Below are 20,787 nucleotides of genomic sequence, written 5' to 3' on the forward strand. Positions count from 1 at the left end.
TTCAGCCATTTTAGAGATGGTTCAGAATAATTTTTCCACTCCAAAGTCTTGTGAAAAGCTTAAACTCTCAGAGTTGTGGATCAGTCCTTGAGGTGTTTCATCCTGTATAAGGCCAGCTAGTGTGATATATCAGGCCTGCTTCTTCAGGGTGAATAGGCTTGAGCGTGGGCTAATGCAGAGAATCCTAAATATTATAGCAAGTACCAAGCATTGGAAAACCCAAGGGAAATGCATTTGTGCAGTTAGCTGTTTGTGTAATCGAGAGTGGGCACTGACAAAAGCATCTGAAAAATCCATGCTACAAAAAACAGAATTGGCAAACTTAGTAGGTCTTCCCCGTTACAATGGATTGCAGACTTATTGGATTTGCCAATGCTTTTTCCATAGTAGATAGCCTTTACACATGTATGATAGCCCTCTTGAATATATATATATATTTTTTGGAAGCATAAGAAAACCCATTCCAAGATGTCCACAGTGTGTGCTGCATCCATCTTGAAATGGTTTCAAAAGCATTACATTTTATGCCTCCCTCGTAGTGCGACTCCAGGACTCTGTTTCTGTCACCTGTGTGGTTTGGGCATGATCAAATATGTAAAAGGGGTGTGGAGCCTGCTATTACTGTACCCATACTAAGTCCAAAGATCATATTTAATGACTACTCTTAAAAATGATTGTTCAGGTTAGCAAGAAGTCGCCTCACAAATAAGCTTTGATGCTTCTCAATGAGGAGAACAATCCATTCAGTAGTTTCATTTTCACCTGGTCTTGAATTTAATGTGCCTGCTTGTACAGAAGAACAAGCGGCTTCCAACTATATCCGACGGTTCAGAAACTGTAACCAGCTCGCAGGTGTGATCATGCCTTCCTTTTAATTGGTTACTCTCTCTGGGGTCTTTCTCACCCTGGAATTATCAAAAGCATGTGGTCGTCAGTCAGTGGATTGCAATAATGAATGTCAAAGGCACTTCGGTGTCTCGCTGATGGCTGCTCGGCTTAACTGATGGATAGCGGTCATTAAATAAGACCCAGGCTTATAAATTACACGCCCACATGAGCTACATCTTGATTCAGGTTGACTGCGGGGGTCTTTGTCAGTGCCTCTTCGGACCACTCATTATCCAGATTTAATTACAGCAGGGTGGCTAGTTGGCTCAGTGTACAATGAAACACCCTGTCCTCCGTGCTGTGTGGTCTGCCGGAAAGGTCAAACTGTCCTGTGCTGCCGTGGGCTCTTTTTTTGCGATTATGTAGTCTCACTAGATTGCCTTGCTTTAAGTCAGGATGCATAGTGTTTTAATGCTCTATCGTCTTGGTATTGAGTAAAAAAACTAAGACTGTGAACAAGAGGGCAATTCCACCCATGCCTTGGTATCCGTTTGTTGACAAAGTTAGATGCATTTGCTCAACAGCATGGGTCGCTGTATACTAATTTATAACATTTGTAAAATAAATATGTTGGTTGGGTGGTATTTTTATCTAATAATGACTCTTTTCTGATTTATTTCAAATGTTGGTTGTTCATCTATCACCTGTAGCTTTCAAATCTCCTCGCGTGGACTCTCATCCACTGGGATCCTTGTAGAACGTATACAGGGTAGGCCGGTTGTCTCTGTTTTAAGCATGAATCAATGCACAGTGCGGAGCATCTAATGGGGACGCTTTAACATTTTCTTTTACATGTTTGCTTTATTCAGTTTGTGACTCTTGGAACGTTTTGCCCAGATCATGTTTTGTTTGGTGAAATGCAATCCTGTGATTTTCAAAATGCTTGCTGTAACATTATCACAAAGGAAGCAGTTGGTAAGCCTTAGATAAAGTAGTAACAAAGTTCTCCCTGCCTGGGTCTTTTCTAATGCTCAGCTGTAGTTTATCCTCTTTTTTAAACTGCCTGCAATGCAACCCATAAGGAAACAAGCATGTGGATATTTTTTTATTTTCAACACGCCTTTTCCTCCCTCCATATTTATTTTAAATGAGCATGGTTTCAAGCCTTTAGTTAACACTTTAACAGGTTAATACTTCATTTTAAAATGCTGCTTTAAAACCATTACATGTGAAATGCTTTGTTGCATTCGCTTGTGTGAACGACCACAGGAAACTTCCCTAAACATGCTCCAGATCGAAGAGGAAAAGTCTGTCCTTTTCCTCCATTCCAAACCTCACACCATCACATTATTGTTCTTAATATAAGGGCCACATCCACACCCTATGCTCATCCAGAGCTGCTCCGTATGCCCTGCTGCTTTTCTACCATAACACAAACTCCCTTTTGTATGACGTGAACCCTAAACAATGGCTTTTTATGATTTATCTGGATTTGAATAACCATTCTCAAGTTGCCTTTACCTGCATTTTTGACATGGCTAATATTTTGAAGGACACAACGCACTCGGGGCGTAGTTCATTTTAAATATTATACCCCTCTAATAATATATTTTCCAAGGGTGCATTGCGAAGGTTCAAAAAGGCCATTTTACACACACACCGCAAAATTCTAATTGTAGATCTTTTCTTTATGGATAGGATAGGCAAACACAGTGCCGACCTACCATTCCATGTAATTGAAATAAAAGACTCCAACAAACCATGTGTGTCACTTAAAATTGGCAATCAATGTACATTCTGCAGCCAAACACTCATGGAAGAGCCACAACATGGTATAGGTGCCGAAAAGATCCATCCGAGGAGTGAAAGAAACCTGTTTTTTGTTTGATTATCCAACATTCCTTAATGCCCTACACTTGGACAATTTAAAACGTATTACAGAAACAAAAGCAGTCATTTATCATCAATGTCCCCAGTAATTAAAAAAGCTAGCTACTCGTGTATAATACAGCATGATTCTTAACATGCTCATACTCCTACTCCACCATTTCGTTAATGTGCGTTAAACACCGCTATAAACTTTCCTTTTTGGAAGAAATTGTCAGATCTGGCTCAAGTCATTCACCAAAAAAGTCTGTTACTGGGTGACTTTAGTGTCTGGGAAGACATCTCAAGTAATCAGCATGGACCAGAAATCACTGACAACCTAAATTGACTGTCCCCCCCCAACCCAAATAACAGGGCACCCACTGGATTTTGTGTTTACTTATGGTCTGGTCAAGTCAGAGACTGTTGTTAAACCCACCATTTAGTTGCATCACTCTCTGTTCACATTAACTATTGGTGTCTATTACAAACTCACCACGATCAAAAATACTAATCCAGAAAAAATTTCCCCAGCATGTTCCAGATATCCCTCAGTACACTCTTGCTTCCTATGATGGGGTGCCATGTTGCCCTACAGAAATCAGTGTTCTGTGGTATCGCAAAAGCCTATGACATTGTAGCTCTGATTTCTCCCAGAAAACCGTAGTTAGGTGTCAAGGCATCTAACAAGTGGTTTAACTCAAGCTGGTAAGTCATTAAAAAATAATGACGAGACCTTGTTGAAACCTGCAGTAACATAGTAGGAAAACCACGAGTACTTTTAGTCTGATAACTGTAAAATTCTCTCAAAGGCTTCCCACAAGGCAAACCACAGGACAACAAAAAGCATGATGCATTACCGATTAACCATGTCTTCAGTAAAACCGCAGAACCAAAATATTACCTTGTTTGTTCTGAGCAACACTGCAAAAATATCTTCGTTCAAGGATAATATTCTGAACATTCAGGTGAATATCTTTTGAGAATGCAGAAGTATCTCCGTTCTCTCCAATCGAACAACAGTTTGTTCCACCCTCACCTATATGTGCACTGTACAAAGAACTTGGAAAACTAAAGCCTCCAATTTATATTTGAAGGTTGCTCTGTATCTGCACTTAAAGTCTGCTTAGCTACATTAAGCCAAGACAACCAATATGGAGCCGGCAAATTCTAAACTAATTTCATATCCCTCATTCATAAAAATCATGGAAGGAGCTCTCAGTTGTCAACACAAAGAATTTGTTCAGTCAGCTAATATCTGTCAGATAATGTCTAATAAATAACAAGGCGGGGAACAGAAATTCATCCTGCAATATCAGGGCAGCGCTGCTTTCCTTTCTTGACAGTGGCACGCAGGAAACCGTTATTCGCCTTGTCTGCTGTCTGTAACCTAGTGGACAAACTAATTCTCTAGCAACATTTGGTAAAATGGTCAGGAGTCATTGGAACAGCCGTGCAACTGGGCCATCATTGGCATCTAATTGAAGTCAACAGATTGGGATGTGCTTCTCCGTGTCACCAACGAAACAAATTCCTGCAGGGTCCCTTATTTATCCTGACTTTGTATCATATGCAAGAGGCTTCTGATATTATCTCCCAGTATTGCATATTTTTCCAAATGTACACAGATGACATTCAATTCTTAATCAAATTTAAGTATGAGCTGAAATATACATTTTTCTGGATGAAAGTGGGTTACCTTCATCTCTGTGATTTGAAAACTGACATCCTCGTAATAGGAGAACAGCTAACTGTATGGATAGCCTTCATACCATAGAAGGAAATGGATGCTACTCCAGTTACAGAACTCCTCTCCACAGTGTTAAAAAGCTTGTTCTGATTCAACACCGACCTTTTGTAAAGAATAGTAATCTCCAGCTCCTGACTTTAAAAATGATCCCACCTCTCCTTCAAATAAAACAACACAGTGAACTTACTAGGACTGTGAGTGCCGCTGAGACTCAATGACTACTCAATCGCTGCTGGAGAACCCAAAAATGACCTCAAAAGACTAATAAGATTAAAAAATAAAGCAGCTGAGCTATTTCTGGCATAACAGTTGTATATCACTCTGGCAGTCACAGAGCTTCACTGGATACTCTTATTTATTTAATTAATTTATTTATTTTTATTTTAAAAGTTTTATATAGCGCTAGCTATACCCGTTGGCATCAGATCGCTTTACATACACACTGTAAAAAAACGAAGGAAATTGCATTACATAGTAGGAGGGCAGTAAGGGAGCAAAACAGAGATAAAACATACAACATGAAAAATAGGTAAACAGTGCATGGGAGGGAGAGAAAACAAACGAAGGTGGTTAACACAGTCCGGTCGCCACTATCCTTGAATGTCAAGAGAGAGCGGAGTCAACTCTGATATTGAAGTCTAGGTTAGTTGACGTTGGTCAGGAAAGTATTTGTTAAGGAGATGGAGTTTCAGGTCCCTTTTAAAACAGGAGAAGGAGGGGTTGCATCTGAGGACTCTAGGGAGAGCGTTCCACACCTGGGAGCGTTGCCAGAAAACGATCGGTATTGGGTGGTTTTCTTTTTCAGTTTTGGAGGGATAAGGAGCGTGTTGGAACTTCTCAGCGTTCTGGATGGACCTGATTTTACCACTTTGTTGTTCAAGTAGTTGGGGGCCGGAGAGTGAAGGGTTTTGGGTGTGACTCTATCACAAAGATTAAAGTTAAAACGTGACTGTTCAATCTTCAGTCAAGCAGGGTCTTAGCTTAATCTACCCTCAGATGTGCATTCCATATTACATACCCAGTCATGCAGAGCATTCAGAGCAACATTAATTACACAAACCACTTTAGTGCCAGTAAGCTCGAGGTGGCAAAACAGTTCAACCTTTCCTCATCTATGCGCTCATCTAATTCTTGAGTCGAGCATTAACAGAAGTGTATCCATTGGGTGAACTCACCGTAGTGCTTACATCGTACTATGACCTGGATTCAGTATATGTCACCATTCACTATTTCATTAAGTTTTCGATTCATATTTTCACCACTTGGGTCAAGCTTCTTTACTTTTTTATCGGGGAACCAATTGGGAAAAGTGAGTACCATTAAGGGAATCTGTTTTCTGTGCACCTGCTGTGCTGCCGCCTAAATATAGCCGATTATTTATTATTTGCAACGGTGTTGCTATTTTGCAGCCAATCTTAAAATTACATAACTAAAAAGAAAGGACTGGTAACTAAACATTAGTCCTAGTACTTGCAATGCTATTTGCTCTAGGACTTTTTGTCGGTCTTTTTCAATCTGAGAACATCCTCTAGCTTCAAAATCATTTTAAGTGTCTGGTAAGCAAGATAAATATGTTACCCTTTGCCAATTAAGGTTTCACATACATGATTTTGCTTCCTTCCGTAAGCATCTGCTCCACCAGCTGAATTTCATTTTCGTACTTAAGTAGAAGTGGTGTTGTTTTTCGAAGTCTAAGCCATACCACACACTGGCAGAACCATTTTCAGTAGTTCATTGAAGCCCTCTAGTTTTGCAGGAAAGATAACATTATTGAACTGTAGCTGTCCTGTCAGGGGTATCTGGTTCCACTTGTAGCCTGAGGTGTGTTGATTGGTAACCACACCCAGCCCATACTATCCATCTCTTGATCTGACAAACACTTGTTTACAGCTTTTTTGTTGTTGTTGGAGTTTTATATAGCGCAAACTCAACCCAAAGGTATTGGAGTGCTTAACATGATCACCAGTTATGTTACAGATGGACACATTTATTTTGTTAGGCACAGGGAGATTAAGTGATTTGCCCAGAATCACTGGATGTCGAGCGTCATTGCCGAGACTCTAACCCGGTTTCCGAGCTTTTAGGACGACCGTAGTAGTGCAATTTGTGCAAGGTTGAGATTGAACTGTTGACAATAGATCCTTCAATAGCACTAGAGCTAAATGGCAGTTCCCTCCTTTAGCTACTTGTAATGTAGGGTCTAAGATATTCAACACGATCTTATAAAAAAATGGAGTTGAGCTTTCCATGTCTCCTAAACAGCGACTGGAGTAATGGTAACACTTAACACTTGTGTTTAAGTACTTAATCAAGTCTTCAACTAGCAAAATATTTCTACAACAATTGTTCTGATAGCTGGTCTGAAAACATTTTTCTGTTTTTGTTTCTAGGACCCGAATGCAGATACCGAGTGGAATGATATCCTCCGCAGAAAAGGGATCCTCCCTCCAAAGGAAAAGCCCAATGAGGAAGCAGAAGAACAGGCGGAGCAGATACTGCAGCAGCAGTCAGTAGGTGAGCACACATGGAAGTCCGAATGTAGACTTGAGCCGCAACTTCAATGTTTAAAGGCTTACATGTGCAAATGGGCTTATGCGATTAAAAAAATGTGGGTTTTTGCTTGCTGCCAGAACGTGCTTAATCATTTGCAACGACGGTCCTTAGTAAAATTACAATTTTTTAAAATTTAATTTTTTTAATGAAAGTTAACTAAGTCAAATGTTTTCTTGAGCAATGGAGAAAAACCCAACTCAAGCGAAATGGGATTTGTACATTATGTGTTAAGTGTATTTTAGGTCGAAGCCTACCAGACTGCACGGCTGTATGGTTTGTTAAAGACATCTTGGGGATATTCAGAAAGCTTCCCTGAGAATGCATTCCGCCGGTTGCTTATTATTGTCTTTTGGTTTGTAACTCATTTCCTGGCTTTCTATTTGCTGGAATTATTTGTTTTTAGACTGTCCAGGGAGAGTTGGTCCCTCTCTTTGTATTCTTCCACTGTGCTCCTTTCTGTAAACAGTCCTGTAAATCTTTTTCTTGTCTTGTCACACTTGCTGTTTATTCAAAGACAGAGGTCAAATCTCAAGCTCTGCCTTCCAATGGAGCTTGATGTTTACTTTCTTTCTCTGACTTTAAAGTGAGAGGACTTATCTGACAATCTTGCTGGATATTGAGGGTAGGAAAGTGTGTTTCTAGCACACAACAACATTTAAATGAACATTTAAATGGACTGTGCAAGTATTTCAGAATATATCGATACACTAGGTGATGCCATTTCCACACTTTATCATATGTGCGCTGTATAGTTTTATTAGTAAAACTGTATGTCTGTGCGAATGTAATCGGTCATTTCAGTTGAAAATGTATGGTCTGTAATGGCAGTGTGCTGCCACATCATGCATACTCCACTATACACCACGCCACTGCACTCTGCGCCACTGCACTCTACTCCCCTCTGCCCCACGCCAATCTATAGCACTTCCCTCTGTGCTCCTTTACTCTGCACCACACTATGCCAATGCAGTCTGCGCCACTCTACTGTTCATCACTGCACTCTACACCACTCCACTCTAGCCCAATACAGTCTATGCCAATGCACTCTGCACTATTCTATGCCAGGGCATTCTACGCCATCCTACTCTGTATTACTGCACTCTATGCTGCAGCACTCCACTCTGCACCTCTCTACGCCTCCGTTCTGCACTACTCCACTCTGCACCACTGCATTCTATGCCACTACACTCTACTGTACACCACTCTAATCTACACCACTGTATTCTATGATGCTTCATTGTACGCCGCTGAATTCTATGCTGCTGGACACTACACCACTATACTCTGCAACACTCTATGTCAATGCACTGTACACCAGTCACCTCCACTCTACGCCACTCCTCTGTACTCTGCTACTGCACTCTACACCACTACACTCTACTCTGCACCACTACTCGGCGCCATTGCACTGTCCTCCACTTGTACGCCACTGCACTCAATACCACTCTGCGACACTCTACTCTGCACTAATGCATTCTATACCACTGCACTCCACATCACAATACTTTACTCTGCCGCACGCTCCATCGCTCTACTCTACACCACCCTAAGCCACTGCACTCTTCATCGCTGCACTCTGCTATGCAACATTCTAATCAACGCCACTGCGTTCTATGACTGCATTGCACGCCCCTGAATTCTCTGCTGCTGCACTTTACGCCACTGCAATCTACACCACTAGACTCTGAAACACTCTACGCAGATATACTCTACACCGGTCTTCTCTACTCTGTGCCACTCCACTGTACGCCACTCAATACCACTCCAATGCAAGACGCACTATACCACCCCAGTCTACGACACTTTACTCCACCCGTCGCCATTCCACTTTACGCCACTCTCTTCCACGCCACCAACTTTTAGCCATGGTGATTAGCAGCCAGGCTGGCGTGTACAGCATGTCTAAATCATATTGGGAAAGCCAATAGCTCCTGCATAGGAGAGACCTATTGGCTGCGCCAGTGCTCGTCTTTGTCGTCAAGTCAATCAGATAGAAAGCCAACGCTTTAAAATAATTGTGCAGCCAGTTTTCTCCTTTTTAAAATAAATAAAAAGCTAATACTTTTTTGAAGGACTGTTTGCTAATTGATAATTTGCTGTGTTTTAATACATTGTAGTGAAAACCTACGAGGACATGACGTTGGAGGAGCTGGATGAGAACGAAGATGAGTTTGGTGAGGAAGATGAGCGAGCAATAGAACTTTACAGGTTGGAGCAACTTTTTTATAAGCAATCTCAGTTTGCTTAGTAGCATGATGGAAAAAAAATTCATGACAAATTTTATAAGATTTTAGCAATAAATCAGTGCGGAATGGCCCACAAACCTATACAGGGATTTATAATAAAAGCCCTGTTATCAAATGCAACACAGATACTTGCACAGTATGTCCCAAACATCCCACCAGCGTACCACATGCCACTAGTAGAGCCCTTGATTGGATTCAACACCAGACTCACACCTCAGACTCTCGTGCCATGGCACCATAGTTCTTTAGTTCAGCATCAAGCAGGAAGTCGATAGAGCGAACTGAAGCCAGAACTATACCCCTGTAGTTTGCCCATCTCTGCCAAATTTCTAGGTGTATCCCCTTGCCTGAAACACCGCCCGCTACCTCTAGAACCATACTATAGTCCTTCCCCTTTTTCCAGGCCCTGACAGATGGAGGTGTGTCCACCTTCGACATTCTAGCTTTACCCATGTGCCAGAGGCAATGCCTTATGTAGTAGGCTCTGTGTAGGTATTTTTATTGTATCAAGTGGAGATGGGCTTATATCTCCGTCTCACTGGAAGCTCCCAGAGCCTCTGTCCAATCAGCGTCATCTAAAGTGTCAATGTTGGCCTCCTATGCCACCCTTAGTGCAGGTAGTGTGTTGGAGCTATTCGTGATCAGGGACTGAGGTATTTTTGTGATCTTGTGGGTACCTATGTCTCCCAACCGGAGGTGCCCTCTAATAAACTAAACTCTGGTAGCTCTTGGAGATCCTGGAGATAAGGGTATGTGGCATGGTGGAATTGCAAATATTGGTAGAATTGGCTACAGTGTAGCTGATAGTTCCTTAGCATCTCATGGAATGATTTTAACACAGTACCCTGCAAAACATTCCTAGCATGGATATTCCTATGAAATCCCATTTCTGGAAGCCACCCAACCGAGCCACTTGCTTTAGGACAGTGCCCTTCCACTGAGGCATCCGCTTTGTCAGTCTGGCCCACTACCCCATCCGCCGGAGGAAGCATCTCCATGTGTCTATGGCTATTTCTGTTGCTGGAGGAAGGAGCCCGACCCGCTTTCCACTATATAGGTAGTCTAGCAAGGAGGCATCACTCATCTCTCAGCGGCATAAGCCGGGTACCCCTGAGGGGCATACCACCAGTCATTTATAATCAGGAGATGGGAGGCAGCATAGTAAGAACATGCAGCGGCAATGCCTCCACAATATGTGGACTGGAAGCCCACTCCATGGCACCAGCACCCCTCAGAAATGGGGGAAGACAATGGATTTCTCAGCATTCATGTACAACCCAGAGGTCTCGCCAAAGATTTGCATGATCCCAAGGCTTCTGGATCTGTGAGGAAGAATAAGACGCCGTCTGCATAGAGGGTTAACCTATCGAACAGCTCTACAGTCATTCAAAGCCTCCCACTTGGGCATCTACCCTGACCCATGCAGCGAAAGGCTCCATTGCCAGTGCGAACAACAGTGGGGACAATGGGCACCCCTGCCGTGTAGCCCTGCATATTAGGAAGGGGGTCTGAGACTCCACGCACGACCTGAACTGTGACAAACAAGCTGTTATACAAGAGGACATAGGAAAGGAATCTGGGGCCCAAGTTTAAATGCTTAAAGACAAACAGATACTCGCAGCTGATGGAATAGAATGCTTTATCTATGTCTGCAAGGAGCATAGTCGCCGGCCTCCTCAAGCGGTCCACCAAAGCATTGTATAAGCGTTTAATATTCTGGTGTAATTGGGCATAAATCCTGATTGGTCGGGATGGACCGGATCTGCCATGTGTTTCATCAGCCTATTGGCCATGGTTTTGGCTTGAAGTTAGAAGGGAGATTGGAGTATGGTGGCATTTTAAGTATTCAATAAGCAGTCGCTAACTTTCTATTGTTCTGCAATCTGAACTGATTCTGCTTACTATTTCTGTGTGGAAGGATTGCAATCTGAAACATCAAAAGGAACAGGTGGTAGCTCGTGTGCTTTGTGATCACTGCTCACTAGGCAGAGCTGTCAATAAATGTCCCCTTCATGTTTGTAAAAAAAAGTGTCTGGGCAGTGCTGCTAATGGAAAATGGGTGCTGAAATTAAAAAGTAATGTTGAATGAGCAAAAAGTCTGCCTTCCCTCTAGCTTTCCTTGCTTACTTTCATTGCACAATCTGTCCTTCATGCCTTCCTCTTTTGCAAAGCACCATCTCACTAAAAATACATTGCACTTCCAGTTTCTAAAATTGCTAATTGGTTTGCACCAGAATAAGCTGCTGTAAGAAAGTATGTAAAAGACATTATAGAGAAATTAGAATTCAAAATGTGCCATTGGGGACAATGACTGGTGTCTACAGTACACCTAAAAATATATAGATGTGATTGAGTAATCAAAAACTTTTTTTTAACCACAAGATCAAATGAAGTGGATAACTTATAGAAAGGCCCATTTAGAATTTCAGATGAAGCCCTCTGTCCTTTCCATTAGAATTATACATTCACGAGTCATGCAACTCCCTAGCATCACAGCTTTGTTACATTCAGTACATTTCTTGTTGAAATGAAGCATAGCTAAATCTCACTCTGAATCTTCTAGGATTTTAAAGGCTATTCCAAGCTTAACTATATATCAGCAGTTTACATCACTTACTTCTGCCAAGGTTCATCTTAGTAGAACACCTGTCTCGCCTAATGATCCACTGCCCCATAAAAATATATTAAAACAATCTTATATTAAATTTAGTCTCAAATAAGATGACACTTTGTATCAATTACTCCCTTCAGGAATTAAGCATTCCTTACTTCCTGTGAAACATTGCAGTGAAACTCGCTGTTGAAAAACCATTGCTAAATCGGTAGATTTGAGAGTTATTGTTGCATTTCAGTAACCAGCAGTCTGACTAAACGTGTTGGAAAAAGTGTTAGTTCCACAAGGTACACAATTTTGTAGCATGTAATTACTTCCCACCAGACAGTATTCTCCACCCTCCAATATGTCCACCTTGTCACACAGATGAAGGGACCCTCAGGTCTTGGCACATTCATCTTTTTTTATCAAATGTTTCTGCTTACTTCTATGGTACTATTGGCATGGCCTGTTGTAACCATGAGGATAACATGCAGATTATTGTATTGCCCGTCTCACAGCTGCTTAAACAAGCACACATTGCCTAACTGCACCATTGCTATCAAGCAATAGATGAATTCGAATCTCCTACAAGTAAATCTGTCAATGATGGGTGTTGTGCTCAGGGGTGAGAATACCAACTTGGACCTGTGAAACTTCTTTTCAAGTGTGCTAGACCCAGGGTCTCCTCTTCAAAGATGTAAAAAAAATAGGGATTTGCACCTTGACTGAGAGCTCTCTGTGAATCCCCCAATAATGTTATTAAAGCAGGATTGGTTACACTTCCTATTGCTAAAAAGGCAATTTGCCTGCATTGCACTTCTTACAGCATTGAAGCTGTTTTAATCCTAAGCACTCACAACTAGACTATTGACACTATTTGATCTTGGCCTTCCCAAACACACATTTAATAAACTACATAATAAACAGTACAGCCACTGAGGCCCTAGGATGACCATATAGCTCCGGTTCTTAAAAAACTACATTGGCTCCCTGTTTATCTGAGAGCGGCATTCAGGGTCTTCTGTTTCGTTAATAAATCCTTTTGTGGAAAAGGCATAGCCTTCTTAAATAATAAGTTGCAAATATACATTCCAACAAAAAATGTACACACCAGTGATTGCTATTGACTCGCCATTACAAGCCAAAATGGGAGGTTGGGGACTACCAGTCCAAGTGGCCTCTCTGGAACAGTACTTCAAATATGCCTTGGTAGATTCAGAATTCAGCCCTGCAGCAATTTGAAGACTTTACCATTTGCTTTTTCATAAGCAGCAATATTACTGGATTGTGCAGGGTGCCAAGAGGATGTAACGGTGGTTCGCTTTACTCGAAAAATGCAACAAATATTTAGAGTTTGTCATGCGTAACTTCTTTGTCTAATTGCTTTGCTTGTCGCTATATCGACTGATGTGCTACATGTGTGGCTAAGGCAAGGCATCTGAATTATTTTATTTGTTTCTGTCTCAATGAAATTGATTCATGTTCTAACCATTTGTGACCTTTTCACTTTATATTTATTTGCACACCATTACCATTTATTCCATTTCAAGCTGTAGTGATGTTGAGGCTGAATTATTTTAATGTTACACAGCTGATTATTTCACGAAAAGCCATCTTTATTTTGTACAAGCTTCAAATCACTGCATTTTTAGGGAGTACATTGCTCTGGCCATCAGTAAGGGAGCATATAACATTGAGGCAGCCTTTGTAGCTCCCAGAAAATGTTACTTTGATCTGAACCCTCACTGACCGATACAATTCCAAATATATGTAAAATATCATTATCTTGAAAGATTATGTCCTTGGCTGCTCACCCATATGTTACCTATATGTAAATCCTGATCTGTGCACAATATTTATTTTAACTCGATGTATTTGTGAATTACTTCTCAACAGACAACAGAGGATGGCACAATTTCAGGCATTACAGGTGAAGAACAAATTTGGAGACGTTATGGAGATTTCTGGCCAGGACTACATTCAAGAGGTGACGAAAGCTGGTGAAGGACTGTGGGTTATTTTACATCTTTACAAACAAGGGTAAGCAAACCTACCAAGTACATTTTTGAATTGTACGTTGTTTGTCATAGGGAAACATCCCCGTTTAAAAACAATGTGCCCAGCTGATTGGACCTTGATTTTGACTATTTATGATACCATCAATTGTGGATTAGAATAGATTGCTTTTCTGACATTGTTGTGAATTGAAGTCTTTTTTTTTTTATTTGTCACTGGGATTTTCCTTATCTGGAGCCATCCTCAATATATTTTTTCACCTTTAAAATATTCAGATAGCATGCACAATGATCTTGATTTGTAGTGCATATTTTTTTATATATGTAAAAGGACCATCTCACAGTGGATAGTGCTCTGCATTAAAATCCGCTATGCATTGGCCAAGAAGTTGTGAAGGCTTCCATGCTCATTCCACCAGAGCCAAGGCTGCGACCACTGCATTAGCTTGCACAGTCCCTTTCCTGGACATCCTTCAGGCTTCAACATGGGCATCTCTGCACATGTTTATCAAACACTATTGCCTGGACAGTCAGGTTTGTCGTGACTGGCATTTCCTGGTCTACAGTTGTTTGCAGACCCACCTCCAGAGAGGTATTGCTTGGGTATCTATTCTTAGGTAAGGAATCTGCGGCTAAAAGACTCCATCAGATGAACAAGTTACTTGCCTTTAGTAACGCCTTATCTTGTCTACATGCCGATTCCTTACCGACCTTCCCATTCTGTGAATGGATCTCTCCATATAGGGTAACCCATATGAGGTTCTTAGTGTCTGCACACTGGTACATCAGCAACCATTGTAGCTCTGCACTACTGGCAAGGAGAGTTTACGAAAAGTAACTGATGTAGGCGCCCTGGGTTGGTGCCTATATTGGCAATGCGTGTCACTTCTGGCGTGGATGACATGGAGAAGAACGACGCCACCTACTGGTGCACAGAGATTCTGCTCGGAAAGGTTCTGGAACCAGTCTTATGCCTGGTATAATTCTAAGGTAAGGAATCTGCAACTAGATAGAGTCTACCAGAAAAGGCTTTACTGAAGATAAGTAACTTGTTCGATTATGCCAGGTCTTATGTTATATCAAGGGTTGGATTCTGGCATAGCTCTGATTTTGCCACATTTCTGCAAATCTACGAACATGTGCTAGTCGTAGGCAGGAAGCAGTCCTTCCAAATCTAGAATACCTTTTGAGTCCGTGCACAGCCACCAACTTGCATCTTTAAGGGTAATCACCAATTCATCTGTCTCTTCCCTCTCCTCAAAAAGTTGGAAATCAACTCTTGTCAAAGGTCGGGGTCAAAGTATTTCCAGGAAGGGGGGGGTACATTGGATGTAGGGAAGTGATTTCGCAATTAGCAGGCAGACTTTCACATGAGCAAATATCCATGTATATATGTGCTCAGTGCGAAATTGAATTCACAAACGTTGCTGGGATTATAGTTTCTAGGCCTACTTCTATAAACTCTTGAATTCCTGAATGCCGTAAGTCTGCATATGCCTTTCTTTAATTATTGGGCCCCTAATTTATTTTAATGTTGACCTTTATGATTTTATACTGAGTCTCCATTATTAATCTTTTGTTTAATGGCATATACCAGACGTTTTATCAAGTGATGCCTCGGAGAATTAATATCTAAATTTGTAAAACAATTTGGCCAGATATTTTTCAGGTTGCAATTTTTTGGGTCAGATTTTATTTTGAAAGTAACCAATCACCAGTCATGATTTAAGTACTACTACTGCAATGGCCTTATGGCCGGAGTGAAAAAATCTACTCTCAGAAAGCTGCAGTGCATCCAACATGCTGCAGCCAGACTGGTTTTACAACTCCCCAGAAGGTCATCAGCGTCGGCAGCACTTAATTCGCTGCACTGGATGCCGCTGCACAAAAGAATCCTTTTTAAACTGCTCCTCACAGTTTTTAAAACTATGCAAAATACAGGGCCCCGCTATTTTGCAAATCGTTTCACGCGCTATAATCCCCCGCGCTGCCTGAGATCCTCCGGGACAAATCCGGTCCGAATCCCCAGATTCAAATTCAAGACCAAAGGTGGGAAATCCTTCATTGTTCTGGCAGCCAAGGCCTGGAACAACCTACCTGTCAACCTTAGATGTACAGAAAATGAGAACAATTTTAGAAAACTTCTCAAGACATGGGTCTACCAGCAACCAGACTCCTCTGTCTTGGCTGCCATTTAGCTTCACTCCTTTATCACACTCCACTTCTTTCTGTTATCCGTTCACAGCTTGCTTAGCGCCATGATGCTCCCTTGGGAGCGAACGTCTGCGCTTTACAAATGCACATAAATATCAAATATCAAAAGTATTCCTCATGTGTTTGCATATAATTAGAAAGCATAATGGGGGTCTTTTGTGTGTTCTCAAAATATTATATTTTGCGCTCATCTACATGTGTTTTTTTTTTTTTAGTGGAGCCACTATCAGTTATTAAAACTGAGCACAAGTTTGAATAATTTACACACCTAGCTAAAAAAGTTTGCTGTGGTATCTCACACTGGCAACCAAAGGATTAGTGCTGCAAGGGAGTTTGTTGTCCTTGGTCCAAGCAATATGTCCCAGGTGATACGGATTCCGCGCCCCTGCACCCACATAGTTTATCCTCCAGCTGACAGGGTTGTGGTCAGAGACTTAGCAAAAGGTTCTTGATTTGCTTTTATGGGGAAGCTATTTGTTTGGACATCAGGTGGGAGAAGTGATTGAAAGGATGAAGCCGGGGACCTTTGAATCAATTGGATTGGAGAGTAGACCGTATAAAAGCCAAACTTTAAGTCGGAGACAAACCTCATTTTATTGACCTTAAAATTAAAGAAAATAAAGTAGACCTGTAGACATTCCCAAACATGACTTGTAGTTGCTTCACCTACAGAGCTAACCAGACATCCTTTGTGGGAAACTCTGATTGAAACACACTGCAGTCTACATAGCAATGAACCTTAACCCCTATCAAATATTTCCTTTTCTTTCATCTCAACTTAGCTGTTTAAAAAAACTCCTTTATCCACAACCCTACAAAACTGCTTTGCTGCAGGCAGTGGTTGCCAGTCTATGACGTTTACAGTAGGGTTAATGGAAAAGCCTTGTGGTTGTACAAGGTCTTAGCGTCCGCTAGAACCGCTGCTTTCATTTCAGGGTGCTCTGTTGGGGTGAGCCAAGTGTATTCCTGGGAAAGATTAGAATATATGAAGGAGGGATGCCATCTGGTGAGTCAGTTACTGAGTTTGGGGGGGGGTCGAAGAAACAATCATGGCTTCTGATAGAGAAGAATGAAAGAAAGCACATTTTAGTAATTTGTAACAACATAACCAGCCTATTGTCATCCTGTTCATAATATTACGTACATGTGCATATTCGATTTTACCTGGGTGGTGTGTTAACTATTGTATTTTTGGTTCCATCAGAATCCCCCTCTGCGCCCTCATAAACCAGCATTTGAGCAGACTGGCGAGGAAGTTCCCAGCAGTCAAGTTCATCAAAGCTATTTCTACCACCTGCATTCCCAATTACCCCGACCGGAACCTACCCACCATCTTCGTGTACCTTGAAGGCGCCATCCGGGCACAGTTTATCGGCCCCCTCGTGTTTGGCGGCATGAATTTGACATACGATGGTAAGTCAGTATTTACTTTCATTTTCTTCTCCGATAGGAGCTACACTTGATGAGCAGTTGATATTTTCAGAGCTGAATCCCATGTTTATTGCCCTGTGTTTTCACTAGGCCCAGACTTTAAATATTCTGTATAAGTTAGAACATGTTCCAATGCAGTGATCTCATTTCACCAATATCAGCAATCTTTCATCCTCATGCATGTTACAAGAAGTAACATGACATGGCCTTTGACCTCTAGTGACTGGCCAGTTTACGTGTTTAAAGCCATCTATTGACAACATTAGGTTGTAACATTGAAAGAAACAGTCACTGATAATAATTACAAACCACCAGATACAATAATGTTCAACACACATAATTATAAACCATGTGTAATATTAGGCCCTCATTCCCATGGTCATGACATTTCCGATTTATTTATATTTATTTAGTCAAAGTTTTATATAGCGCGAACAAGATCCTTACAGATATCGGAGCGCTTCACAAAGACAGGGTAGGGGCAGTAGGAATGAACAGAGATAATGGAAGCAATATAATAGTCACTGACATGATAGGATAATAATAACATACATAACACATATCAATATACAAACAGGTAAACACGTAATATAAGACGGCACCAATCATTGATCCCACTAAAGAGGTGTTCAGGTACACCTTGGGTGTGTGGATGGCTTATACCAATGTCTTAGTGTATAGAGAACACTGAGTGGGGGCATCGGGAGAGTGAATCAGTAAACCAAAGTGTAACATATATCGGTCAGTATTAAGAGAGTAGCGTAAGAGTGTCCCCCATCAAGTAGAAGTATAGTGCCAAAGGACAAGGTGAACAGTGATACAGAGCCATGCAGAGTCTCTGATCCAGCACCTATAAGGATCAGGAGATCTTGGCCAGACGGATGGTTTTCACCTCTTTCTTGAAGAGTGCGGTGGAGGAGATAAACCTGGTTTCAGGAGGGAGCGCATTCCATATCCTGGGTGCCATTCCTGAGAAGGAACGCTTGTATGTTTTCTCTTTCCGGAATCTACGAGGTTTCAGGAGTAGATTTTTTTGTACTTCTATTCGATCTCGAACCTCCTGATATAGACAACTTTTGAGCGAGGTAGTTGGGTGCCTTGTGGTGCACGGCCGTGTGTGTCATAACAGCAATTTTTAGCTGTATTCTGGCTTCAAAAGGCAGCCATTTTAGAGACTTTAAATCTGGGGATATATGCGAGTGTTTTCTTGAGCCAGTAATGAGTCTCGCGGCAGCGTTCAGTGAGGCTCTTAAGGGTGCTGTTGTGGATAGTGGGAGTCCGCTGAGGGCCACAATTCCGTAGTCTATTCGAGGGATGACTAAAGCTTGTACAGCAGTTTGGAAGTCTTCGGCAGGGAGGAAAGGTTTAATTTTCCTCAGTGTGCTGATTTGGAAATTAGCTCCTTTTGTGGCTTTGCTAACGTGCTGCTGCATGTTGAGCTTGGCGTCGAGTGTGATGCCTAGGGATTTTGCTGAATCCACGATGGTAGGTTGGACATTGAGTGCTGTTAGGTTATTGAGCCAGGTTTGGGTGGTGGAAATTTTCGCCGGGGGTGAGATGAGTAGGAACTCAGTTTTCAGAGCATTTAGTTTGAGGTGTGTTGTACAGTGCTTAGCTCTCCTTCTGAGCTAGCACTCTAGATTCCTGTCAATGTTCTTTGTTCTGGCGTTCTCCTTCGCCCTGTTGGCAGTTGGAGCTCTGGCCAGAGGAGAGAAGGGCTTACCTGTTCTGTGCTGTAAATAAAGCTGTTACTTGTAACATCCACCTGTAAGGACATTCATCATTTACAACATTTGGCGACTAGGACTGGCGATGTGTCTGGCCACAGCTTCCTCCTGAAGATTTGCAGCTGGAAAAGGTATTACGGAACGGTAACACCAACTTCTCTCGAACCCTGCGTGGTGTGCGACGTTGGAGGGAGTTTTGTTGCGGTGGTGTTGGTCACTGTGGAATCGTTTGTGACTTGGAGAAATATCCGGAAGATTTTCCCAGTAGTGTCTCCTTCGTCGGAGTGTGTGACGTCACCTCCTTCAACGTCTCTTCTTTGACAGCGTCCTGACGTAGCCTGGTGAGTCGCGCATCTCCGACGCTGCTGAACCGCATTGCTGAAGCGCATTCACTCTCATGCGCATTTGACGTCGGAGACGTGACTGACGCTACGCACGACGCAGTCGGCCATTTTGAAATACATTTTCACTGTCTGTCGGTGGTTGCTAGGCGACGCAACTCACCGGGATCTTCACTGCGCACTCAGAAGCAGCGTCGTGTAGCGGACCTTCAATATCCTAAATTGGGGTAAGCGCTTATATTACACGGAGACAAAATATAAGCGGACAATTTTCCTAGTTTCTTCAGCATCAACCTGTACTTTACTATATCGTGTGACAACTGCTTATTGAAACGGAGTTGACTTTACACTGTGATAGTCTATCCAATCGTATCTAATGGCTCAAGCGATTAATGTTGCACTACCACCACAATTCTTGTGTGAGCTGGGGATTCCGCCTATAATGTGGGAGGACTGGATAATAATGTTTAACAACTATATCCAGGCTTTAGACGGAGAAGACTTCTCACCTAAACGCAAGAAAGCCCTCCTGATGACAACTTTAGGCAAAGAAGGACAGCGTCTATTCAAATACTTACCACAAGTATTGCCTTCTGGGTCACAGGCGGATTTAGACGAATTTAAAGAAGCGGTAGTAAGACTTGAAACCAGATTTGGTAAAGAGGAAAACCTTGTCCTACAGAGATATAAATTCTACAAAAACAAACAGTTGGCAGAGGAGAGTATTGACGAGTTTGTTGCGCGACTACGTGAACTATCAGTGAAATGCAATTTTGGTCAAATGGCGGATGAACTAATTAGAGACCAGCTGATTGTTCAAGCCAATAACAGAAAGGTCCAGGAACTATTATGGGCAGCGAAAAATCCAACGTTGAAAGTTGCAATAGAGTTGGCTAAAGTAGTAGAAGAGAGTGAAAAATGTATGAGAGAGTTGCAGAAGAGTGGTTTGGAAACTAAAGTTGCAGAAGTTTCCAATAAGGGTGTGATTAGTGACAATAGTGATGATGAAGCTATGGCAATTGCTATTGTTAGAAAAAAAGGCTATATTCTTCAGAAAAAGAATATGCAACCAGTATCAAGTAATAAGAATAGCCAGAAAATGTGTTCGAGATGTGGGAGTTTTTCACATAGTTCAGATGCCAAGTTTTGCTTTGCAAATAACAAGGAATGTCTACGTTGTGGGAAGACGGGGCACTTTGCAAAGATGTGTAAAAACAAAA

At 41.8% G+C, this 20,787-nt stretch overlaps 1 protein-coding gene across 1 annotated transcript in view; it reads left to right on the forward strand.

Moving 5' to 3' along the window:
- The window catches only part of PDCL3 (phosducin like 3), a 75,113-nt gene that overhangs the window by 6,205 nt on the left and 48,121 nt on the right, over positions 1–20,787 (forward strand). Inside the window, exons 2-5 of the mRNA XM_078658024.1 lie at positions 6,835–6,958; positions 9,115–9,205; positions 13,736–13,879; positions 17,273–17,481. Coding sequence (XP_078514150.1) covers positions 6,835–6,958; positions 9,115–9,205; positions 13,736–13,879; positions 17,273–17,481 — 568 coding nt within the window. The remainder of the gene's footprint in view (positions 1–6,834; positions 6,959–9,114; positions 9,206–13,735; positions 13,880–17,272; positions 17,482–20,787) is intronic.

The sequence above is a fragment of the Lissotriton helveticus genome, chromosome 8 (genome assembly GCF_964261635.1).
Source record: "Lissotriton helveticus chromosome 8, aLisHel1.1, whole genome shotgun sequence".
NCBI classification, from domain to species: Eukaryota; Metazoa; Chordata; class Amphibia; order Caudata; family Salamandridae; genus Lissotriton; species Lissotriton helveticus.